This window comes from Phoenix dactylifera, chromosome 3 (assembly GCF_009389715.1).
Source record: "Phoenix dactylifera cultivar Barhee BC4 chromosome 3, palm_55x_up_171113_PBpolish2nd_filt_p, whole genome shotgun sequence".
Lineage (NCBI taxonomy): Eukaryota > Viridiplantae > Streptophyta > Magnoliopsida > Arecales > Arecaceae > Phoenix > Phoenix dactylifera.
In genome coordinates this window covers 11,169,127-11,196,464 of record NC_052394.1, presented here as the reverse complement: position 1 = coordinate 11,196,464, position 27,338 = coordinate 11,169,127, and the positions used below count along the sequence as shown (strand labels likewise).

Sequence of the window (27,338 nt, the reverse complement as noted above, 5' to 3'; positions counted from 1 at the left end):
TGGGCCGGCCTGTTTTTCCGGCCCAGCACCAAGTCGCGGCCCGAAGGGCTGTTTCAGGCAAAACAAGGCAGACCCCGGCTTGATCGCCGCGGCGGAGGAGGAAGAGTCCTCCTCCACCATGAACTCCATGGGAATCTAGGATAACCCTAGCTTCCACTCCTAGTTAGAGCCCCCTCGATGGACCTCACTGCTCCTATTTAGAGTCACTGCTCCTTTCTCTCTCTTTTCTCCCGACGGACGCCGCCGATCCGAGGTGACGCCCCACCCTTCTTCCTCTCTGTTTCCTCTTCTCTCCACGACCCTAAGCTTCCACCGCCCAGCCTAAACGAAACCTAAAGGAAAGGGCCGCCATGGCAAAGGCCAAGAAGAAAAGCAAAGAGAGGAGGAAGAAAGGATCTGGTCCCCACCTCCCTTTCTTGTCTCCGCAAGGAGATCGATCTCCTAAACCCTAACCCTAACCCTAACCCTAAGTCTTCTGAGCATGACTCTGGATCTGATGGAGAAGTGGGAGTTGTCAATGTATATGAGTACGAGGAGCCGCTCCCCCAAGAGGAATCGAAAAAGAATCGACGGTTCGATTCTGTGGAGAACTATGAGTACGAGTTCCCGGCAGAGTTCGAGGTTTGCCCCTATATATGCTGTGAAGTTGCCTCAATTTGTGAAAATCAGATTTTTTTTTATTAAGTTGCAGAAAATCAGATTTTTTTTTATTGGTCGTAGGACGAGGATGTGCCTTCGGATGATGAAGAGGATGATGATATCCCGTCGGACAAGTCGGATGAAGAGGAGAAAGGTGATAGACATCTGAGGATGCTCCAGGGGATCACCGGCATGCCCGGCGAGGCATTTGAAGGTAAGCTCCATCTCCAAAATTTCAATGAATTTAAGGGGAGAAAAGATCGATTTCTAGATAGAAATTTAATTTTTAATAGGTAAGGAAAAGAAGAAGGCGGTTTTAGTGGACTTTCAAGGGAATGTGGGTGATGGGCAGATCAGCATCCACGATCTTTTGGACCCTCTTCATGACAAGCCTGGGTATAGCAAGCTTAGGAGGAGATTGGATCACCTGGAAATGAAGCAGATGCCCTTTCAGGCCCCACTTCCGAAGGTGGAGAGGGAGAAGTTGGAGAGGAAGGTGGCCTACGAGCATTCAAAGAAGGACGTCACTAAGTGGGAGCCGTTGGTGAAGAGGAACAGAGAGGCCCCTTTTCTGTATTTTGATGAGGATGTGAATTTGGGCTTCTCAACTGTTGGAGCTATTGCTTCTAAATTTGAACCAAGGACAGAGTTTGAGAAGAAGATGGCTTTGCTGGTCCAGAATCCAGAAGTTATGGAGGCCCATGAGAAAGATGGTTCCAGACCTCTCGAGCTAAACAAGGTATCTGTATCACTTAACAATTTTTTGGTTTGCAAGTTTTTGTGAATATAGTTACTGAGAAGTGCAGGAACAAAGGAGGAATGTAGGCAAAAGATATTTTTGCATGCAACTTTGCCTTCATTCATTCAAAAGATATAGTTTAGCTGAATATAATTGCTATGGTTTATGGCTGTAGTCTAACAATCTGTTTTGCTTGCATACTAGTCTGGATGTCATTGCTGAACATTGGCAGAGGGTGTTGGATTAGTATCTAGCAACGCTACATACTTGAATCTTATTGTATGTATGCATAACTTGAAATGGATATTAAAAATAAAAAAATGCAACATGTTTATAAAAAATATTACAGTGGATGCTTGGAGATAGATCACATGCAACCTGCAAATATATGTCATTTGGTAAGCCTGGAAAATACACAGATGAAATGTTTCAATGGGTCTCATTCAACTTTCCTTCTATTGCATGAAGGAATATAATGGCTTTTGAGTCATAGAGGTATGGAAGGACAAAGTTACAGTTATAATATTCTTTTCATTTTTTTTTTTCCTGACAAACCATCCTAGCAGGGCTCTAAATCTCCTCTTCTCCTTATGGGTTCCTTATTGTTAGGAATGCAAACAGATCAGGCCTTCAGCAGATATATCTCAAAGTTTATCTCATTATGTAATGATTCTGGATCTTACTCTCAGATTTAAGTTATCCTAAAAATGGATTCAATGGGCTCGACGTTGGGACTGGACAGCGTGTTGATTGCATACTAATTCTGGGCATGTGCATTGCTATGTGATTGCAAACATTGATGATGGTGATCATGTTAGAGGAAGCATTGGTAGTCTCCAACTTTGGCCGTGCACTCCTGTTTCTTTCCCTAAGCAAGAGATAAAGCAAGGATTATTTGAAAGTCATCAAATTTTGCAAAATATTGCTGAATTTCTTACAAATCATGGTTAAGTAAAAGAGGTCATTCACAAACTGTCATCAGAATACTTGACATAAGTGAAAGTGTTTATGCATTTAACCAACTTCAAACAATTACTGGAAAATTTTACAAATAATTTCGAGTGTGATACTTCACTGATGTCGGGTTTATATTTTATCTATAAATATTAACATTTCAATATTGTTTTAGAAAATTTACAGCATTTCATTGCATGGAGCCCTAGGAAAAATGATCAGTTGTAAGCATCATAGCAGCTGGTGAATGCTTCTCATTGCATCCAAAATGCAGTTCCATGCATCCCTTTACATTTCCTAGAAGTCCGTGCTAATTTCAGCCCCACATTTTGGCATTAACAAATGCATGTCAACATAAATCTTAATATTTCATGAGAGCTACTTGGTTGTTCTGAAAGAGAACACCTTCCGACATCTGAGATGCCGTCTCAGATATAATCAATTGGATCAAGCATGCTTTAGGAGAAGACTTTACTTCACATTATAGTCTTGTAGTTTTTTTTAGCTCTTTGCCTTATTTTTGGTTAAAAAAACTTGAATATGTTGGAGTCAGCCAGTTGACTAAAAAGAATACATGGTAAATGACTTCAAGGTACACTATGACAAACTTGGTTGGTAATGCATTATGATCATTTTGAACCAAAATCATTAGACTTTGGGGAATCACATAACTTTGCACTAGGTCAAAAATAATCAGCTATACATGAAGCATGGCCACGAACATGGGTTATGCATAAGGCATGAGACATAAAAGCCAATACGACAAATCTTTAAAAAAATGAATATGAGATGATTGTCATAGGGCAATGCATATATATGTAACTTTTACCTATATTTGTAAAAAGCATTCTTAAGCTTAGTGGGCTATGAGAATAACATACTACATATTTTATAAGATAGTATCTTCCATAAATTGATCATTAATCATCATTCAATTCCATACATCTCAGTCCGTACTCTAATGTCAACACCATAAACTTCTAGAATTACTATTCACTATTAAAAGGTTAACATTCATAAAAAAATAAAGAACAAAGGCTCCCTCTCATTCTTAGAGGTACGAGGGAAGTATCTCCAGCATACTCAAGAAGTATATGGAGCGTCTTTTTAGTTTTGAAAAACAGGAGGCTTAATATAAGTATCAAACATGTATCGTAGAAGTATCTGATGAGTCTTGGTATCTGATATGTTTGGCACAGAAATGACATGCAGTTTGAAGTATCTCTACTTAGTAGTTGGTTACGTCCATTTTTATTGTTAATTATAGTTATGGATGCATAAGGTATGGTTTCCATTAACTAGACTTGTAGATTTTGTGAAATTATTTTAGTAGATACTATCAGACTTCATATGGTAGGATTTGAATGTATCTGTTTGCTGATGCTTCTGCAGATCTCTGTTGAAGATGTGAAAGACCACCAGAATCGCCTTGCTAAAATGCGTAGCCTTCTTTTCCGTCATGAGATGAAGGCGAAGCATGTTAAGAAAATTAAATCCAAGACATATCATCGTATTTTGAAGAAAGAGAAACTGAAGGCAACATCAGCTGAAATGCAGATGGATACTGAAGCTGCTAAAGATTATGCTATGAAACAGGAATTCAAACGTGTAGAGGTGATAACATTTCTTTGCTATTTTGGGTGCTTGTTTACTTTCTCTTATAAAATTCTTTTCTCCGTAGAAGATAAATGATTCGTCACTATCACCATTACCATCACCACCACCACCACCACCACAAACACAGCCATCATTATCACCATCACCATCATCATCATCATCATCACCATCACCATCATTATTGTCATTATCATCATCACCATTACCATCATTATTGTCATTATCATCATCACCATCACCATCATTATTGTCATTATCATCATCATGTTTTTATTGTAAACTCATTTTCTTGCAAAATTTATACAGGAACGTATGACTTTGAAGCACAAAACAACTCGAAATGGGCAAGGCGTATCTTACAGCATGGATTAGAAGTACAAGACGAGGGCACTCGAGCTGCCATAGCTGAACAACTTCACAAGCATGAACTTTTGACCAAAAAAAGTGAATACGATGAAAGAAACTAACAGCAGTGATGACAGTAGTGATGAGGATTCTGAAGAAGTCTTACCTAGAACAGGCACCGAACAGGCTTCCAAGCTTCTAAACAGGGCAAAAGAAAAGACAGCTACTGTCATGGAAGAGGAGGATGAGATACCAAAATCAGGAGTCTTTGCATTGCCTTTCATGGTAGGTTTGAAGAATTTATATGAATGCCACCTAGCCATCAATATTCTTTTGTGTTATAATTTTATATTTCTGTTTTCATTGGACACATGATAAAGTTAAAATCCAAAATTTATGCCACATGTCAATTTGAGCACATCTTCAATAATGTTCCTGGTGGTGTAATACTTCAAAGTGCTCTGTGTGCGCGTGTGTGTGATATTTTTTGTTTAATCATCTCATTGGACTTCAACAAACCTGAACATCTGTTATGCAATTACTCTACTGTTGTAGATCAAATTTCTAGTCAATCATTTGCTTTCTTTTCAGTGGATTTGGATGGCCTATTTGTGTTGTTTTATTTTTATCTAGAAATAATGCCACCTTCCTCCTTGATGGTACTGCTGCTGTTTCTGTAGTTGTTATCATCATTGGTTGAGGAACCGGTAGGAAGGATGAGAGATTTATCAAACTACTGTATTGACATGGATGAGGATCTTTGACACCAGATTCTTCCAAGAATTAGAACTCTGCAAATTTGAGAGACGAACTTATTGCTTTTGTTGAAACATATCTCCATCCTTCCTACTGGTTCCCTCATATCACATATTGGTACATCTTATTTATGATTCACTGATGCTTACTAACCACTTATACATTACAATATCTTCTTAACATGAATTTTATTAGCTTATTTATAGAAAATACTACACTATTAGCATGGATATGTTGGGCATTGATTGTAGCAATATTTTCTTGTTTATTGAACTCATTGTTGAAAAGGTCAGTAATCGTTGGTCTTGTGATTTCTTCCTCACTATTGCACACTTATGCAGTGGAGGAGGAGTTCCTTTCTAATAATTCACAATATCTTCCTATCTTCTGAACCATTTTTCAACTTAAATAGTAGCTTGACTTGCCACAATTGCAACAGACAGCTCAACATACAAGATGGAAATGATAGATTTTGTTCTGGATTCAGTATACCAGTTTCTAGAGAAGTACAAAATTTAGATTTTTTTAAAAAAAATTTGTAGAAAACTAAGGATGGAGCATTCAAGATAAAAAATTGAAGGATTTTATTGTTTCAAGCTTCGTGATAGATGGGGGATAGAAGTTGTAGAACATTTTTTTTAAAATTATTTCGTTAGATGGAAAAAAAAGTCAAGCTTTCCATCTTGTAATATTTTTTTTTTGACTCTACTAGTCTACTTTCAAAGCATTGTGCAATAATTGTATGATAGGCCAAGACATATATTAATAGCTATATCATTGTTCACATGACAGTTTGTCCTATCATTTGAACAAATATCAGGCCTCATTGCTTGTTTGTGGATTTTTTTGGGGGGGAGGGGGTGCAATATACGGTTCAATAGGCACAACTCACAAGCTTCAGTATTGATGGCATGAAAAGGGTCTAGTATGTTTTTGATTACTGGTGTAACTCAATGAATAATAATCTACTCTTTGACCACTCCAAAGAAACAGAATCACCAATGCAGCTGTGAAGAAATTCCTATTAACCTAGTGCCTGAAGTGAGAGTTGTGTTTGAGAAATATAGCCCAAATTCTTACCAGGTTCCAAGAATATGACATAATAGATATTAGTAATTAATGCAAATGTTATTTTTTATTATGCCTAGGTTAGATCATCTCCCTGGAACTGTTGTTGCATCCACCAAATTCACAAATCATGAAAACATGGTATTGCATTAAGAACCTAATGATTACAAATGGGGACTATCATACTTAGTGTCTCACCTTCCAATATCTGTTTATGATGTCACATTGAAGGAAGCAATGATTGTGCAAATAGCAATAATGAGCCTTTGGCAGCTTATAAGCAGCAGTAAATGTTATTGAGTTTAATTTTGTATGAAGTTTCTTTTTTGGATTTATTTTAATAGATTTCCTTGAATTGATGGTTCAGGACCCTGCCATTAGCACTTATTGAAAAATTAGTACGAGGTCATCTAGAGATTACACATGCACATGCATTTGTGCACTTGATTCCGATTCTATGATGAGAGACGCTCCAGACTTCAGAAAGTTGGAACTTACTGTAGCTTGTGGATGGTTGATACTTAGTAGCTGGAATCTTCCACCTAGGCTAATGCGCCTGCTTTGGAATCTTCCCAATATCTCATCCACTCCTGCTTCCTAAGTGCATCTTTATTTCAAGTGTTTCTAAAATATCTGCTTCACTGAATTTGCACCTACACCGGCTCCCAATTCTGGCAAATAAGAGTTGATATCCAATTGCTTAAGTGTGTCATGCTAAACACTCACATGATGATTTAAATGTGGTCTACTGTGGGTACCAAGTAGAGAGATGATGAGACTATTGCATATGAGAGTGCCACATGGTTGAGTTGGAAAAATCTCTTAGTCTTGATACTACTATACAAGAGACCTGGATTCAAGTCCTGCCTTCGCTACAATTTGTGATCTCAATGAATTATCAATAGGTGTTGTCTATCTTCTTCTTAAACCACTTGTGTACGAACTGCTGAGTTAGGTCTATGGTTGGACCAACAATATATTGATATCAAAAGCTAGTCATAGGGATTTTAAACCCCAAGTCTAGTGCATCATCTCTCTACATTTGTATCTGGAGGTTTTCCTCTGAGCCTACTATTTCTAGATGTACAGTATCAGTTATTTTCCTTCGAGCAGAGAACTTAGCTCCTTAATTCAATTTGGAAAGATCTTACCTTCAACTGGTGATGCTTGATGTGCTGGGATGAAGTTTCTAGCGAATGCATTAAAGAAAAACTTGCCTGGATGCTTTGAGTGGTTTGGCTGTATGGATGCTCTAACTGAGATGGTGTTGTGGGTATATTGGAATTCTTCCTATAGTGTGGTGTCTGACCTGTTTCTAAGGGGGCTATTGTTCACCCAGGGGTTGCTTTTAAGCATTATTTCATTGATTATGTCTCTGAGTACATTGATTATGCAGCACATTTTGATTTTTTCTTGGATTCCATCTTCCTGGCAGGATATTATTTTTCTTTCCTCAAAAATCTAGCATTGCAGATTTCTTTAACCATGTATAATTCATTAATGTCCAGGAACGTGGTCTAAAAAAGCGACAGGAGGTAGCTTATGAAGAAGCTCGCCTTGCTCTTCAAGAGTATGATAAATCTCTGAGGCAGCTTGAGGAGGATGATGAGTCAGAAAGCCCAAAATTAGCAAAAGTTAGTGGTAGAAAGGTTTTTGGGGGTGCTAAAAAGCAGCCGCAAGAGTCTCATAAGAGAATGAGTTCGGATAATGTTGGCACTAGTGATGGTGAAGATGACATTGAAGCTACTGAACATGAGGAAGTTGGGCTTGGAGTAAATAGCGAGTCACAGGAAGTACAGGTTGGATCTTCTCTCCGTGATGAATCTGAAACTCATCAGGATGCTGTATTTAAGGTAATTTCAAGCACTTCCTCTTGAGAATAGTTTCCCTTTGGATTGATTATTGTGCAGTCATTATGAAGTTCTGTTGCAGAGTTTCGATGACATGATCAAAAACCCTAGTCCAAAGACGACATATGAAGTTGCGATATTTGCTTCAAATTCCTGGAAATTGGTTATTTATATTCGGACAAGTTGTCTTTTCAGTAACTTTTTATTGTCCTTCTTATTGATCTGTTGATGTTCTGAGCAGATGACATGTGAAAATGCAGTAAATAGCACTACTGCACAAGCCAAGGCCATTGAGAATCCTATTCCCACTGAGGTCATCAAGGTATGTCCTGCTACTTTGTTGAGTATCTAAGTTTCAATTTGGTTGCTGGCCTTATACTTGGCTTGCTAGATTCCAGGAAACGGATCAGAACAGTGATTCAGATTCTGATGAGGAGATGGTGGATGGGTTCCTGTCATCCAATGCACAAGCTGATTATGAACTTCCTTCTCAAGCTGACCTTATACACCGTGCTTTTGCTGGTGATGATGTGGAGGCCGAGTTTGAGAAGGACAAAATGGAGCTACTTAATGAGGAGAACCCTGAACCTGAAAAACCAGTTCTGGTTCCTGGATGGGGACAATGGGCTCACGTTCAACAGAAGAAAGGCATGCCTTCTTGGATGATAGAAGAACATAACAATGCCAAGAGGAAGAGGGAAGAAGCCCTAAAGAAGAGGAAGGATGCAAATCTCAAACATGTTATTATTTCAGAGAATACTGATAAGAAGGTATGGATAGACATTTGATCAAGCCTTCTATATTTTTTGCACTTGTAGTTGTTCTGGGTAGAATTCAGACATATAAATCAATAACTCTGTCGAAGCTGTAGCATGCTTGTCTTTGTCATCCCTATTGCTGTATCTTTTCATGCACCCCTATTTTGCTTCCAAAGAGGGGGGTGGGGGATATCTTTCTCTAGCTTATTCCCTTGCCTTCGCAGGAGCTGAAGCTCACCCAACAACCTTTTGCACATGCATTAAACAAGCCTGATGTGAGTGCTATTAATAACTGAACAACTATTGAGATTTAGGTAATGATGCTATGTTAGCTTTTACAACTGACTGAATTCCATTTAGTGGAGAAACTATTGTGAAAACCTGTAACTATTGAGCTGCTGCAGCTGTTGTTATCGCCATTTCTAGCTGTTTGCTAATGATTTTGCTGTTTATAGCAGGTTTGTCAAACTTTGCAACTTTTAAGTGTATGCTGAAAATATTTTTTTAGAGCATGTGTAGTAGGATACAATTGACATCTATTGTCACTTATTATATAGCTAGTTAGACATGATGATTATTAGAGAATTGACGAGATGATAATAATTGCCACTGCGATGTTATAACAACAAAATTTATTTAAAAAGTGATCATCATAGGCTTATGTATGTGTCTATGGGAAGCCGATTCAGTTATTTCATTTCTTTGTAAATGTTATTTTGCATACACATCATATTTTGTCTACTTAATATAAATCTTTTTCCATGGTTGCAGGCGGAAAAACTTCTCACAAAGAATTTGCCCCATCCCTATAAATCAAAAGAAGTTTATGAGCAGAGCATCCGCATGCCGATTGGTCCTGACTATAACCCAGCAATATCAGTTAGAGCACTTAATCGGCCTGCGGTGAGTATCATCAGCTGGTTAACAATTTTGGCACATTTAGGCTCTCAATTCTAAAAAGAAGAAAAGGAAAGTTGGGGCGATAGGAGAACCTTGACTTTCTTGTAGTAGTTTATGATAGATGATAGATGAGTAAATCTTTGACATGCTTAACGACTAAAGCAGACTAAACTTATTGAACTAAGTAAAACTTTATTTTCAAACAGAGAAAATTTTATCCACAGTGAAGTGATATTTTTCAATTTTTATATACACGTGTTTCTTACTTAAATATTGCTTAGATTTTATTAAGTGGCTTTTAACCTTGTTAAAGAGTTCCAATATCCTGGACTAAGTGATTAATTTTTCAGAAAATTTGCATCCTGCATTTTTTTAAGAGGAAAGTAGTAAATAAATTAGGCTACAAGTTGCTGTATTTTAGGCTCAGAATGAAGCACTTTGCCTGTTGATACCACATGCAACAAAATGATGTTACTTTGGCCTAGTCTTCCACAGTAATATAAATCATGGAAGTATTAGGTATTTAATTCCTAAAGTTTTTTTTGGAGATCTATAAATAAATCCTAGGTTTTTCTTGAAAAATATCAAAATTCTTAATTGATTGGATTGTTTTACATTGGTCTGACCAGAAGTGTTTGTCATGTAGGTTGTCAAGAGAGCTGGGATCTTAATAAAGCCAATTCAGTTTGAGGAGGTAGATGCCCGTGAGAAGCTGGAGGAACCCAAACGGGTTATACGGAAGGACCAGGCAAATAAAACAAAAAAAATTTAGTCAAAAAACATCTTCCAAGAGATATATTTTAATTTTATTTATTTAAGATCTAGATGGAATCGCATCAAAAGTTTATTCTTAGGGACTCAGTCCTGGTGATTATGAACTTGGTCAATTTTTTTGTAATGTAATCAGAAGTTTGAAGTCAGACCTCTGCACAAAATTGTACATGTTTTGAAAATCAATTGTGTAGATTTGTAAAAACCTAACTCCAAAATTTTGGACTAAAAAAATTTTCACCCAATGTCCACGATGGCTAGCCTCGTTCACCCACCTTTTGCTTCGACCATGGTTTAAAGCTCATAATCTTGGGTAGCCAAAGCATATTTGGCACTCAACGAGTGGGCCAAGCCTCTGCTCACTCCACATCAAATCCTTTTGGTCAAGCCTCTGCTCACTCCACATCAAATCTTTTTGGAAGAGTTATTGGTCCATTTAGTCTCGGTGGTGCCAGATGTGACGTACTTACATGAAGGATTCGTGCCGGAGCCCAGAGGTATCATCGAGCCGGGCTTATGGGTGGGAAGAGTATGAGTAAAATTGGCCGGGAGTGGGCTTGTCTCTTTCTCCCCCCCTTCCCCTTTTTCTGCTTAAACAAAAAAAAAATAATAGCTAACAAGGAATTGGCACCTATCCAACCCCCAGTGCAAACTGAATTGTAAGTCGACCTACCTATCCAAGCCAATCCAGAACCAAGAATGCAGGAACTCTACTCGGTTGCACCTCGTAATTTCCTATTCACATCAAAGTCTTCAAATGATATTGTTTCCTACAACCATGCAATATCGGGTTAAATTCAAGCATCAAGCATCGCACTGGCTACAGCACTAGAACATAAATACCTCAATCAATTCTAGAAATTCAGTCAAAAAGCAAAAATGCTTGATAATTATTGTTCATTAAATTATTTCTTTATCCACAAATTTCAAATGTTGCAGTATCAGAGTGAAAGGCTACTGCTAAATCAAATCAAAATCATGACATGATCATTTTGAAAATAGAAAAAGAAGTCTGCAACTAAGTAATAGTTGACTTAAAGATGACAAGTCAACAGAAAAAAAAGAAGATAATAATTGCAAATTAAAAAAAAAAATTATTATTTCTCTCAATTCTCTTAAAGAAACAGCCTGTCTCAAGTAGTCTGCAACTAAGTAATAGTTGACTTCAAGATGTATAAAAAATTGAAGTTGTTTTGACATTTTGATAAGATTAAAAAGTGGCAAACTTGAAATTTGAGAAAAGGAAATACATAAATATTTGCTGAAATTTGAAGAGAATAAAAGGGACAGAAATATAAAATATATGAATGAACACAAAACACAGTGCATTTCCATATATTTACATGTGTAAGGATAGGTGATGAATTGTATGTGAAACCATAAACCATCGTAATTATCTGAAAATAAAATACTTTAGCCAATGAAGTTCCCTATTACTAATTCAATTCAAGTTATTTTCTATTTTTTAATGAGCGTATCCGGCGGGGGACCTCCGATGCCTAAGTCAGTGTGGTAATTAGAAACAAGGAAGAGATTGTTTGTTAGGGCATTTTTCTTGCTTACCTCCTCTATCCTCCTTTTTGTGTATATCCAGTGGAGGAGCCTACCTACCACCAAAGATATAGGGCATGTGGGTTGACTAGAAGTGACTGGCTAGAGTAAGACCTAGACATCAAATATTAATTCTTCAGATACAGATGACGTTCTCCCTGTCACATCTGTGGGAACTCGATGATCTCATTAATCACCGGGTCCCTTGGTTAGGATATGACTAAATATTGTCATACATTCTAATCTTATCTATATATATACCAAATCCTTGGCATCTATTGGCTTGATTTTGGTGCCCCATGCTTGGCCGTCATATCCTACCTAAAGAGTTTAAATAATCCTAAATCCCCCTTCCTAAATCTAATAATTTTCACATCAATACTACTATTTACTTGCACCATTATATCAACTTTTCTTCTCTCTCGCAATATCCTAAGCATCCATTCTCTCTCCAGATCACCTATCCTTATAAGGTGAGGAAGATCCAATCAAATTCTTGAAAGTGCATCCTAGGTTCTTCGGTGTTTAGCATGCTGAATTTTTTTTCTTTTGAAAACCATGGCTGAACCTGATCGGGTTGCCTACGTACCCCTTCACAAGGGGGATCAAGCCACACGTAGTTCTTTTTAAGTTTCAAAAATGCAGCGGAAAAATGAATCAAATATTTTAATTCATGCATGCTTACAAGATCAAATCTAGAAATCAGCACATTAAGAACACATAGGATTATGCCGGAATCGTTTAAACAATTATGCTAAAAATTTTATGCATTATTAACTATCAAATCTGAACTTAAGAACTCTATTCCAATTAATCTCGGAATATCCATCGAATGGATTCTGGAGATATCTCCGTGAGGAGCCCCAAAAAAGGGTAAAACCTTGGAGAATCGGACCTAGACCTTGACACCATAATAAATGATTATTGCTAGATTAATACCTTTTATGATGGATGAAAGTTGTAGATCTGATTCTTGACTTCGCAGCCACGCACACGAATGGCCTCTACGAGAAGTACACGCGAAGCCCTGAAGGATCTTCTTCCGCAACACTGCTAGCAGCTGCAGAACACTTGAAAGCTGAAATCTGCTCGCCAGAATTCAATCAACTCTTGATCAATCGTCTTGAAGCAGATGGAGATGAGGTTTATAAGGAAAGTAGAGGACTCAGATCTGATCTTGAATCTTTTAGATAGTCACCTTGAAAACCCTATCTAAAATGGAGAAGAAGAGGAGGAGGAGGCGTGTGAGGAAGAAGGCTGCAATTGATGTGTTTTTGGTGCCCATGTTTGACCCCTTTTAATGGCCTCCGAATTTTCATTCAAAATTCGAAATTTATCTTCAGAAAATCTCTTTGGCGCATGGAAAGGAATAGGAACAACCCAAATCAGATCTCAACCAAATCTGCTTTAAATTCAAATTTTAAACACATGTGTAAAAGGGGAGGAATTTGAAATCCATGCAGCAGAATTTTCCTTCCTCTTGTCGCATATATTTCATTTGAAATTCGAATTTAAATAATTCAGAGGTTCACACGCCAGCTAGGGAAGTTTTTGATGTATGAAATCATTTAATATATTGCTTAATGTTTGAATTCAAATTCAAACAATAAACAATGTCGCCATGTGTCAAGCAATGGGTCCATGCGCCATGCAATAATTTTGGTTTATTTAAAATTCATGAAATCCAATTCCTTGTCACCACTAATTGCCACATCATCTGAGCCTAATCCTCTTGGGTTGCACCTAATCAAATTTGGTCAAACCCGGATTAAAACAAAGCAATTTGGTTGAACCCAATCTAATCAGGTCAGACCCTGATTGAGCTCAAATTGAATCCAATTCAATTTTTGGCTCATCCAAACTCAATCAAATTGAATTAATTACTTTGTGTTGGACCTAATCCAATTAGGTCAATCCCCAATTAAGCGCAAATTAATTTAAAATTAATTTGATCAGCTTAAGTCCTTTTTGGTTCCAACCTAATCCAATCAGGTCAAAACCCTCATTAAGCCCAAAGTTGAATCCAATTCAATTTGGCTCATCCTTAGCACAATTACTCAATCAAATTGAGTTTATTAGTAATTTAATTACTAATTAATCCTTCAATAATTACTTTAATTATTTTATAAGATAATTTGCCAATTTGACCAAATTACCCCTGAATGATTCTTAATCATTCATTAGCCTTCTTAATCAATCAGGAATCTTCTATGCGTGTGACCTCATAGGTTCGAACCTAGGCCGGTAGTATAGAAACGACTTTCTACACTAATCGATGTAACCATCTAGCAATGGTACCCGACATCCGGATAGGCCGAATATATACGAAGCAAATATTCTGGAACCCTGGACTATGGTTCTGTATAATTCAATCCCTTTGACTCCTAATCACATAATTAGTACATCCATTATGTGATTAACTTTAGATATCCCATGACTCCTCACTAGGATTATTCTGGCTAAGGTTTTGCTAAATTAATCACAAGACATTATCTCCTGTTTTCAGGAGGGGTCAATTCTATCTTGACTCACAACTGACTACGCAAGTACTTGACTGCACCCAGTGACCTTCCGTCACTGAATTAGAAATTCAGGTAGTCCGGTACCAAAGTACAGTAAGTTGCTTGCTAGTCACAGGTTGCAGTCTCAGGTCAGAGGGCCAAACTTATACCTATATCCACTCGGAACATTTCTCGACAGTAGAGCGTTTCGGAATTGATCACGTTCAGTGAAATGTACTCCTATACTTCACCTGTGTGGTATATCAGTGTCTCCACACTCCTTGGTTAAGAGGACAACCAACGTATATGTCACACAATGACCTAATCTCGATAATGCTGTCGTCCTAGTAATAACATATCATTTGGTCGCGAACAAGTTTAAGGACTCAAAGATAAATTCTCCTTTATCATAACATAAGTCCTAAGAACTTCATCATATAATAGTTCATTTGAAGATGAAATGATGAATAATGCCAAATAACACTTTATTAATTTGTCAATTTATTTACAAAATTCAATCATCAATATGCTGACGATTGATATTTAGGATACAAATCCCAACAACTCCCACTTAGCCTAATGCCAATCGGCACAATATCTAATACCATCTTCGACTTGTGTTCGTTGAACTCTTTGATGCCGAGGACATTGATAAATGGGTCAGCCAGATTTTCTTTTGTGCCAATCTTTTGAAGATCAATATCACCTTGATCGACGATCTCTCGAACCAGATGGTAGCGACGTAGAATATGCTTGGTCCGCTGATGTACTTTGAGTTCTCTTGCTTGAGCTATGGCCCCAGTATTATCACAAAATACACCCACTGGACCATCAATGGAGGATGTCACTCCAAGCTCGGTGATAAACTTCCGCAACCATACAGCTTCCTTGGCGGCATCAGATGCTGCGATATATTCTGCTTCACATGTAGAATCTGCCACTGTATGCTGCTTGGAACTCTTCCAGCAGATGGCCCCAACCTTAAGAGTGAAGATATATCCTGACACGCTCTTGCTATCATCTTGATTTGACTGAAAACTTGAATCGGTATATCCCTCAAGTTTTAAGTCAGAATCACCATAGACAAGCCACTGATCTTTAGTATTTCTCAAATACTTAAGGATGGTTTTTACAACCTTCCAGTGGTTGCTACCTGGATCAGACTGGTATCTGCTCACTACTCCTAGTAAGTATGCCACGTCTGGTCTAGTACATGTCATGACATACATTATAGATCCCACTGCCGAAGCATATGGAATTCTATCCAGAGTCTCTCTTTCTTGAGGGGTTGTCGAACAATCCCTTTTAGAGAGGTTAATTTCATGGCCCATTGGAAGATAGCCTTTCTTGGAATTAATCATACTGAACCTTTTCAGTATAGTATCAATGTATGTGGATTGGGATAATCCAAGCAATCTTCTAGATCTATCTCTATAGATCTTCATCCCTAGGATGTAAGATGCTTTTCCCAAATCCTTCATGGCAAATTGAGATGATAGCCATACCTTTATTCCTTGTAATGCAGGAATGTCATTTCCGATTAAAAGAATGTCATCCACATACAAAATAAGGAATATAATAACTGAACTATTTTTCCATTTATAAATGCAAGGTTCCTCTTCATTCTTAATGAAGCCATATGTTTTGATTACCTTATCAAAATGTATATTCCAACTTCGTGAAGCTTGCTTTAATCCATAAATGGATTTTTGAAGCTTGCACACTTTAGACTCATCTACAGATGTAAAACCTTCAGGTTGTATCATATACACTTCCTCTTCTAAATCTCCATTTAGAAATGCGGTCTTTACATCCATTTGTCAGATTTTATAGTCTAAATATATTGCTATTGCAAGCACAATCCAAATGGACTTGAGCATTGCCACAGAAGAAAACGTCTCGTCATAGTCAATACCATAACATTGACGATATTCCTTGGCAACCAGACGGGTTTTATAGGTCTCTATCTTTCCGTCTGTGTCCCGTTTCCTTTTGAATATCCACTTACACCCTATGGGTTTAATCCCTTCGGATGGGTCAACTAATGTCCATACATCATTGACCTTCATGGATTCCATTTCAGATTGCATGGCTCCAAGCCATTTATCAGAGTCATACCTCTGCATTGCATTATATATGTGATCGAAACCTCATCGTTTTCATCAAGTTCGATAGGATCACCGTCCCGGACCAAGAAACCGTAGTATTTGTCTGGCTGACGTGGTACTCTACCCGATCGTCTTAATGGTGCATCTAATATAGGTTCTGGATCTGATCTAATCAAATCCGACTCAATTGGTTCAGTAGATGATGTCGGATTTTCTACATGTTGAACTTCTCTAAGCTCAACATTAGAGCTTTTTGTTCCTTCACCAAGAAATTCCTTCTCTAAGAAAATTGCTCTATTGCTTATGAACAACTTTTGTTCTTCAGCAAAGTAGAAGTAATATCCTTTAGTTTCTTTAGGGTAACCAACAAAAAAAATATTTGTCAGACTTGGGTTCAAGTTTGTCTGTCTTCAAGCGTTTGACGTACGCCGGACACCCCCAAACCTTAAGGTGAGAGAGCATCAGCTTACGTCCAGTCCACATCTCATGTGGTGTTTTATTTACAGACTTACCTGGAACCTTATTTAGAATATAGCAGGCTGACTCAAGAGCATATCCCCAAAAGGATATGGGCAGATCAGCAAACCCCATCATGGATCGAACCATGTCTAACAGAGTTCGATTCTCCTTTCTGACACACCATTATATTGTGGTGTACCAGGAGGAGTCCATTAGGAGAGAATCTCATTTTCTCCTAGATATGTCAAAAACTCACTGGAGAGGTATTCACCTCCTCGATATGATCGAAGAGTTTTAATACTCTTTCTAGTTTGTTTTTCTACTTCATTACGATATAATTTGAACATTTCAAATGATTCAGATTTATGTCTCATTAAATAGACATAACAATACCTAGAAAAGTCGTCTGTAAACGTAATGAAATATGAATACCCATATCTAGAATTTGTACTCATTGGCCCACATACATCAAAATGTACAAGGGTCAATAAATCACTGGCTCGTTCACCTTTTCCGGTAAAAGGTGATTTGGTCATTTTACCAAGAAGGCATGATTCACAGGTTGTCAATGATTCACAATCATTAACATCGAGGATTCCCTCTTTACTTAACCTGTTCATCATGTTCTTGTTAATATGACCTAGCCTATGATGCCAAAAGTAGACATCCGTGACATTATTTATTCTAGGATGCTTATTGGATTTATACATTACATGAACAGGCTGTGACAAAATGTAAATGCTATCCTCCTTTATCATAACATAAGTCCTAAGGACTTCATCATATAAGAGTTCATTTGAAGATGAAATAATGAATAATGCCAAATAACACTTTATTAATTTGTCAATTCATTTACAAAATTCAATCATCAATATGCTGACGATTGACATTTAGGATACAAATCCCAACAATTCTTCCATTATGCTCTTCTCCTAACCTTTAAATTAAATTCTCTTCTGAAATCCTAGTTCTCTCCTCTCTCTTCAATCCTTTCTTCATACCCCTTAGGCAATAAAGCATTGTTGCCTCAAATCAATCCCTCTTCTCTCCACATAGTCCTAACCTTTCAATGAAATACAATCCAAGAAAAAATGCTCTCCTATCATCCCAACTCTCTATTTATGCCACCTCACCAATCTTCCCTCAAAGATTAATCGGTCAATTTTCCTCTGCTTGCCTTAGAATTCAGTGCAACCTCATCCTTCATTCAATCCTAACTTTAGAGTCTCTCACCTTTCTATTAATACCCCATCTCCTCTTTAAAAAATAAGAAATAATAAAAGGAAACCATTAGATTAGGCTAGGATGTGGAAAATAGAGGAAAACTTATCCAAACCTATCCATCTCCCTCATCACATTCTTTATCAATTCTCTCACTGGCTACTGGCCGTAAAAGAAAGAACAAGCTTCAAAAAAGTATCATGCACTCGGACCCCTCTCTCCTCTTCCTCCCCTTCTCTCCCTTTTTGCTTTTTCATTCTTTGTTTATTTTAGTCACTCTCACGATGGATTAGAAATCCTTAGGGCTGCAAATGGGTCGGGTTGGGTCGGGTCGGGTCCTGAGTGACCTCGATCCGACTCGATTTTTTGTTCAGATTTTGGACCCAAACTCGACTCGGTTGAAATTCGGATCAGGTCGGGTCCATGCCTGTAATTTTTGACCCGATGGGTCATTCGGGTAGGGTCTGGATCCGGGACTGGGTCTATGTATTTTTATATTCAAAGTTCCACTATATAATAGTATATAACATCAAGCAATTATTGCCCTAATTCTTTTTGAAAAAGAAAATAGTCATTTTACTAGATAAGCTATATTCACATGTTCAAATTCAACATTCTCTAAATTCAACAAGTCGGTCCTAAAAACATCTATAAAAAAAAAAAATCTGACCCAAAAGAAAAATGGGTTGGGTTGGGTCGGATCGGGTCGGGTCCGGGTCGAGATTGGGTGGACTCGACCTGACCCGAAAAATAGAACGGGTTCAAATTTAGGACCCGACCCGGCCTCGCAGGTCCTAAAATTCGGGTCGGGTCTTACACGGGTCGGGTCACGGGTCGACCCGACCTATTTGCAGCCCTAGAAATCCAACAATCTTTTATAACCTTTTCATAGAAGATGTTTCAGAATTTATCAAAATGTTATTATAATTTTTGAGCAAATATTTTCTCAAAATTTATAAGCAAATATAAATTGCTAAATTTCAATGAATCAGGAATAATGAAAAACAATCCCATGATCATAAGCATTGGATTTACCACATATGGAGTGCAATTGAGAAAACCCATGCAGACCTAACACTTTTAAGATTTATAAACAAATAAAACTTACCAAATATTCAAAGATGGGGAGTCCGGGCTCTACCTAAAATACTAAAATCAAAAATTTAGGGTAGGCATTTGCCCGTTTCCAAACCCCTCCCCCTTTCTTCCCCATGAATGGGCACATGTATCAAGTTGACAATCTTTCTTTTTTTTTAAAAAAAAAAGCTGATTGTTTTGAGCCAACAAAATCTTATTATAGTGACACCTATCTACCCTCTTATTTCGCCGGAATTGCATGAAGGATGAAACAACAATTGGTAGCACCACTCAAGCAATAAAGCTCGGTATATGATACTAGTTTATTATATATGTTCTTTAGAAGCATCTTGGATGTCTATATCTTCTTTGGCTCTTTCATGAAGCATTTCTACAAGAAATTTTTTTCTTCTTCCTATAACCCTTCCAATATCTTAAGCAATGCATCGCCGCGATCAATCGGGAACAACATTGCAAGCCACTCAATCCCAACCACAAACTCCCTCACAAGCTCACTAGTCATGATCTCGATAATAGTCCATTTGTCAACGAAGGATGGATCAAGCAAAGAAAAGGCTCAAGAAAAATGAACAGGTAAAATTGGCTTGAATGGAGATTTGAACGCATGACGTTTAACTCTATTACTATTTTGAAAAATCAATTGATTGAATCAAGAAAGAAAAGGCTTGAGAAAATGAGCAGACAATATTGCAAGCCGCTCAATCGCAACCACAAACTCCCTCACAAGCTCACTCGTCATGATCTCGATAATAGTGCATTTGTCAACCACAAGCGAAGGAAAGGCTCAAGAAAAATGAATAGGTAAAATTGGCTTGGAGATTTGAACCCATGATGTTTAACTCTATTACTATTTTGAGAAATCAATAGACTGAATCAAGAGAAGAAAAGGCTTGAGAAAATGAACAGATAAAATTGGCTTGAATGGGGATTTGAACCCATGACATTTAACTCTATTACTATTTTGAGAAATCAATTAACTCCATCCCTCTGCATGTGCGGTCTGGATGATGCAAGTAGAGGTACAACAATGACTAAAATAAGTCAAAACTAAAATTAGGATAATTAATAACTAGTACCATATTTAATGTTGTTGGGAGCAATATAACCATACCAAGCATAATTCCACATAAATCTGAACTAAAAAAAATGTGGAATTTTATCACAAATACGTGCCTAAATTATTCATAAACTAAAGCAAACAATATGTACAAAAAAATAATAATACATGATGCAAGCTAAATTGTGCCAGTAACATCTATCTAAAGTAAAGAAAATACAAATTTTTATCATAGCTGAATTGCTACGTTACTCAAGTGCTAACATGAGCAATATAGACATCTAACAAGCAATATAGAATGCCAGTCATATTATGAAAGTAATATTTTTCTGTTAAGCATAATTCTTTAGATAAATCACAAAAATTAAATAAAAGATATCCAACATAGAAATACTTACATACCAAGGCAATTTATGAGCATAATAATACTTAATACCAAGCAAAGGTGTGGGCATGTATTTATAGTTTTTTGGAATAATATTTAATAAGTTTTTTTTAATTGATGGAGATTGGTTATAGTGGAATGTCACTGTTGTCAAGGGTCTGTTCGATCACTCTAGGCCAATTCAGAACCACTTGCATGGACAAATAATTAAAAAATTTATCTTGTATCAAAAGTGTACTCCAAAATAGAGTAATATCATTCGTTTAGCAAACACCAAATGATTAGGTGCATGATCCTTGGGGTTGCCATATAGGTCTTGCACATTGCATTAAGAGATCGAGATAAATAAGTTATGCAGGCTCTTTTTCTTTATATTAGAATTATCATATAGGCGCACTACCACCTCTTCAAGTGTGACAAAAGATTTTGGTAACACCAGTATCTCCAAAGCATAATTTTTCATAAATAATCACTTTATTGATCGTGCCAACTTTTGTTTTACTTCTAAGAGAGAATGTGGAGTTTACTTGGAAATAGTATTGATAGCCTTAATAGTTAATTATTACTAATAATTATATATATTATGAAAAAATAATATGGTTGTTTGACTATCTCACTAGTATGTGACAAAAGATCTCATATCCAAATTTGCAGGATTTCTTTTTATGCTGGTCATGTTGTACAAGTTAAAATTAATATAAGTATGTTGTTTTATGTTTTCTATAGAAAATGGAGGATAAACAGTAAAAGGAAACCAACTTGGAATACTTCTCTCATTTCCTTTCATTTTCTATATTGCCTAATTAGATACATCTATATTTCATGGTATTTCATGGGAATCAGGTGCACATGAGAATTCTAAACCAAAAAGAAAAGATATCTGAATTAATTTTCTAGATGAGTTCTAGGGTTACAAACAACCACCATAAAAGGAGATTCCTTAGGAATAGAAGATCTAATAAGTGTTCTTGTTTGGTTAGTATTTTTTTAAACTTTAGAGTTCTTTGCATGTATACACACACCGCCCTCCCATATCTGCTCTTTGAAAACTATTATTTGCATATTACTCCTCATATCTTCCTGTTCTTATATATATACCTACCTCATTAGATTTTTGGCTAGTGTTATTTAGACAACCATATTAAATGAAAATGACTTTATTGCCCTTTTAAATTAATACTCTTGAAAATTTATATTGGAAACATTGTTCTTTACGATACAAATTGAATATTAAATGGAGGGGTATTAATGTTAGGATAATAGTGTCAAATGATACTAAAAATAGTTAAGAGATAATAATTGCAGGAAATGACATTTATAGAACCTAAGTTAGTTGACCTTTGGAATGTGTAATATATAAGTTGATGCTAATCAAGTTGGGATAAAAGCAAGATTTTTTATAACAAGGTCAGAACTAAACTATACATCTCCTTCACTTTCATGGGCTTGGTATGAGCACATAATGAAGTTTGTGTGATTTTAATTATTTTTTACACTATAGAACATAAGTTTTTTACTATAACACATTGTACTTCATAATATATTATGCTGACATTTGAAAATCATATAGCTGAGATATTGGAGGTAATTGATTACCAGTTGGCTACGTCCATTTTCATTGTTAATTATAGTTATGGATGCATAAGGCATAGTTGGCCGGTTCTCTCTGTTCGAGAAGAATCTCTTCCATAGGGACATTGATAAGGAGCAAAATTGGCTGAAAGAGAGAGTCGCAGAGTCATCGCCACTGATGGGGATGTTAACCGAGGAGGAGGTGGCCGCGATGAAGAACCCCAAGATCAGTTGCCAGTCACCATGCTCGACCCCCTGGCATGCGAGTACTACATGATTTTTAAGAAGCTTGGCACCTGCTTCTATCACTTTATGGGTGAATACAATAAGCTCGTAAAGGACAACAAAGTCAAGATCGGTCACATTCTTGATATCCGGGGTTTCGTGTCAAGAGAAGCCGACAGGAGGGCGAGCTCCTATTTGCAATGCTAAATTATGGCCAAAAAGAAATAGATGAAGAAGAAGAAGAAGAGCCCACAGCTCAGGAGGAGGAGGCTATTGAGGCATTGTTGGAGCTGAGAAGAGGCCAGTGATCTTCCAGCATTAGCAATTGGGTTGGGTTTTCTTCTTTCTTTTCTACTCTTTTTTGGGCATGCAGTACATACCTACGTTGATGGACGGTGGTGGTTATAGGCATTCTTTGATTTAGATATTATTGTTCTTGTAATTATTCTCATTGTTGTTTATGTTGAATCTTTGAGCAATGTTAGTCTTAGGACAAACAGTTTTGCAGAAATCAACTTGCTTTTTGTTCATTCAATGTTTGTAAATGTCAGTTAATCGAGGAATGCAATGGTCCAGATATGGAATGACTAATTAGTTTTGTAATTTTAACCATGGATACCTTATGTATGTTAGCATCCAATCGAAATTATAATTGTTTGCTCAATTCTTTTATGTACCAATTAATTAGCTAAAAAGAGAGACTGAAATGCCAAGAAACTCCAACCATGATTAATGCAATATGAATCATGATTTTCAAAAATTAAGAAAAATCTTGCGCGTCACAAATAATAACCTCTATCTTCTGATCATAGAATGAACAAAAAAAAAATAATGATATGCTACTCCAAAAAAGTCGGATCTTGAAATCAGGAGTCTCCTTGTAATGTCCGGGCCCACAACCTACTAGGCCCAATGAGAAATGGGCCCAGCTAAGGGTTGGGCCCAAATGTCACTGTAGGCAGTATAATTATAATACTTATCAGAAAAAAAAAAAATATTAAAATACGAAGGGATAAGACCGACAGGGAAGGGTGACCCTCACCCCTGCTGGCAGCCGATGCCGGCGCGCCGGAGACAAGGGGGGGCGGCGGCCAGTCCCGGAGTATGGAGGAAAGGAGAGGATGGGACGTCTCAGAGGAGGGTTTCATCCTCTAATCAGTTATTTAAGCCTCTGCCGGCAACCCCAAGTCACAGACCCCCTAAACACCGAACGAGAGAAAGAGAGAGGGAGCCGGAGCCCTGGAGCCTAAGGCCAAGGAGCCCTGGAGCTCTGAAGAAGGGGGGACTACCAGGGAGGAAGCACTGCCCGACTACACCCGACTAAAACCAGGTATGGACTCCCTGTTAATAAAATCATAAAGCAAGGAGAAACCCCTCTGTGGGGTATTCTCCCCTCTGTTTCACTGATGAAACAGAGGGGAGGAGACTGGCACAGAATGGAGGAGACTGGCACAGAATGGAGGAGACTGGCACAGAGAGGGGGAGACCGGCACGGGAGAGAAAAACAGGAGGAGGGCCGTGGGCCGGCCTGAGAACGGCCCAAGCCGAGCCCAACGCCACTCGGGCCGAGCCCAGCCGGACTCGGCCTGCGGGTGACAGGCCCCGGCCGTGGCTGCCCTAGGGCTGAGGGGCAGCCAAGGGCCGCCGGGTCTGCCGTGCCGGCGACCAACGCGGCCACAAGGCCACCAGCCCCGGCCGGACCGCCACTTCTCTCCGGCAAGAGGCGGTGGCGCCGGAGGGAAGGACCAAAGAAAAGAAAAGGAAGAAGGGAAGAAAAAAAAAAAAGAAATAAAAGAAATAAAGAAAATAAAATAGACTCACCGGACCGTAGAGGCTTCATCCTTGGACCCCCGGCCTTACCTCGCCGTGGTCGGAGCAGGGGGAGATCTCCCGGAGGAGATCCAGCCGCGACCCAACTTCCCGGCACTCCTCTTCTCCGGCATCGCTCGGAGAAGAGGAAGGGGGGGCCGGCCTTTCTTCCGCCGGTGCTCCGGGGGGAAGCTCCGCCTCGGTCGGTGGATCGGAGGGGAGCCTCGTCTCCCCGGTCGCCTGCAAGAGAAGAAAGGGAGGAGACGGAGGGTTCGGTGGGGACGAAAGGCCAAAAAGGGTCGGAAGCTAGGGTTCGGCGAAAACAAAGAAAAGAGAAAGAAAGAGAGGGAGTGACGGAGGAAGAGAGGCCGTGGATTCGGCCGGAGAAGAAGAAGAAGGCCGAGGAATCGGCCGAAACACCCACGATTCCGGCGAGGGCGAAGAAGAGAAGAGAGAGGAAGAGCGTCGGAGGAGAGGGGGGTTGCGGAAGGTGAAGAGTCGGGAAGATTCTGGAAAAGAGAAGAGAAGAAAAACCTGATAACGGGTTCGCGGGTCGGATCCGAATCCGAACCCGCAACCCGTTAAGCCCAAAGAAAAAGAAAAAGAAAAATAAAAAAAAAAAGAGAAAAAAAAAGGGGGGGAAAGGGTTTAGCCAAATTTGACTAAACCCGAGCCCAATCAAATTGGGCTAAGTCTGGACAAGCCAGACTATAAATTTAACCAAAATTAAACCCAAATTAAACTTGGGATTAAGCCTGATGACCAATTAGAAGGCCAATTAAACCATATGGACCCAATCAAGGCTCCAATATGAACACATTAGACTTGGGCTAAATTTCGGGTGGAATCCAAACAAGTAAAAGGAGATAATATGCTCATTATAATGTGATTTTAGGTGACTCAGGATCCGTCACCAGGACGTAAGAAACTTGGGAGAAAACGAATCACTGTAAGTAACCTGTCCTAATCCTGTTATGGATCATGTTATGTTATTAATGTTTCCTAAGCATTTATTTTAAGTATATATGTTTCATGCCTGATATGTTACAATGCATAAGTAACTTGCATGATTACAGAAGCTATGGCTATGTATGCGACATGATGATACTGATATTTTAATCATGCATGTAAGTTTGTAAAGTCTTAGCTAGCCAAGAGGCACTGTAATGGCTCAAAGATGCTACTGATCGAATGCAACTGAGCTGGCCTTGCTAGTGGCCGAGAATAACTTCGCTGGCCTTGCTAGTGGCCGAGAATGACTAGCTGGCCCCGCCAGTGGCCGAATGGACTTCGCAGTAGCATCCGAGAGAATGGACCACGGCATGTCGGGGGCACGGTTTCATATGCATATAATATGAAAATTTTGTGATTTGCACTACTGCTTTGTTTAAATTGCATACTTATTATGCCAGGATGATTATTAGATAAACATGCATGTCAGCTTCTCAAAACCCTGATTTACATGTTTAGTCTACTGGTTGATCCGGTAGGATTATGCAGGATTACTTACTGAGCCGTTTAGCTCACATCTGTTTATGTTTCGTTTTCTTTCAGATCCTCACCAGTGATCGCCATCAGATATGTTTTTATTTTGTTACAGAGCTTCGTATTTTTGGAGAAGCTTATATACTTCTGTACATTTGAATAGCATAGAAGTTCTGTATTTTTGGTTTCAAACTTGAAGGTTGTACTGCAAACTTTTAATATATATATAAGGATGAATCCTTTTGGCTACCTGTTACCCCTGTATGAGGCTGCGTGCTACTGTGGGCGATAGTCGGCAATAGCACGGCCGTGTCACGGATCCGGATCCGGGGCGTGACATGTAGTGGTATCAGAGCCTTAGGTTAAATAATAGAATAATCATAAAATGCCTAAGGAAAAGGGTAGTCAAGAATGTCACCGTCATAGAAAATGTTATAATATGCTAGTTTATCATAACCTCACTTTTAAAAAAAAAAAAAAAAAATTTTTTTGACTGCTAGGTGATCATTAGGAAGATATGGATGACGACCGGAGACCACCCTCCCCGGAGCCCAGCGAGCGGTCAGTTTCCCCGGATACTCCACGGTCTGCAGCAGGTCAGGCAGGCCTAGCCGGAGTGTATCAGCTTATGGCGCAAGTGCTGCAACAGCAGCAGATGATGCAGTTGGCCGCTATGCCATCAGCAGACTCCTGCTATGAGAGGTTCCGCCGACTGAACCCTCCGACCTTTGAGGGTGGGTCTGATCCTATGGCGGCAGAAACATGGATCCGGGAGATGGAAAAGATGTTCCGAGCCCTCCACTTTCCTGATGAGGTGACAGTCCGGCTGGCGACCTCTATGCTGACAGGAAACGCCGAATACTGGTGGACGGCCATGGAGACGGCTTATGCCGTTGACAGACTCACCTGGAGGGACTTTAAGAGGATGTTTTACAATCAATACTTTCCGGACTCAGTTCACCTGGCGAAGCAGAATGAGTTTTTGACACTGACCCAGACTGACCAGATGTCCGTTCTGGAGTACGCCAATAAATTTAACGAACTGGGACGATTTTGCCCCCAGTTCATGGAGGATGAGAGAAGTAAGGTGAACCGGTTTGAGCAGGGATTGAGGTACGGGATTCGGTCCCGAATATCCTCCCATTTATTCTCAAGCTACAAAGATGTGCTGGACCGAGCCTTGAAGGTTGAGGCTGACCTGATACGGTCCGGGAGAGAGAGGGAGGACCTGAAGAGGACTCGGTCATCAGGAGCACCGAGTAGTGGGGCTGGAGGCAGCAAGGGGTCTGTGCCCAAGAAGAGACAGAGCAGAAGCTGCCCCACCTGTGGCAAAAACCACAGCGGTACCTGCCCGAGGAAGACCGGAGCTTGTTATTCTTGCGGGCAGACAGGACACATCGCCCGCAACTGCCCTAGCCGAAAGAAGGATGAGCCCAGACATGCTGCACCAGAGGACCAGAGATCGAGGGG

General features: G+C 38.8%; 2 protein-coding genes across 2 annotated transcripts; both read left to right on the top strand.

The window, feature by feature from the left end:
• On the top strand, positions 1-23,161 carry LOC103723235 (uncharacterized protein C57A7.06-like). The gene is given in 15 exon segments (XM_039124037.1): positions 1-413; positions 415-621; positions 721-853; positions 933-1,378; positions 3,725-3,946; positions 4,256-4,274; positions 4,277-4,386; positions 4,388-4,579; positions 7,627-7,971; positions 8,051-8,131; positions 8,210-8,290; positions 8,322-8,738; positions 9,498-9,629; positions 10,273-10,374; positions 23,126-23,161. Coding segments are annotated over 15 exon segments (2,586 nt in total). The 5' UTR covers positions 1-350.
• Positions 23,162-26,385: 3,224 nt separating this feature from the next.
• LOC120110100 lies at positions 26,386-27,070 on the top strand. Its single transcript, XM_039124036.1, has 2 exons — positions 26,386-26,981; positions 27,055-27,070. Exons 1-2 carry the CDS (start codon positions 26,386-26,388, stop codon positions 27,068-27,070), a joined length of 612 nt encoding a protein of 203 aa, XP_038979964.1.
• The last annotated feature ends 268 nt before the right edge of the window (positions 27,071-27,338 follow it).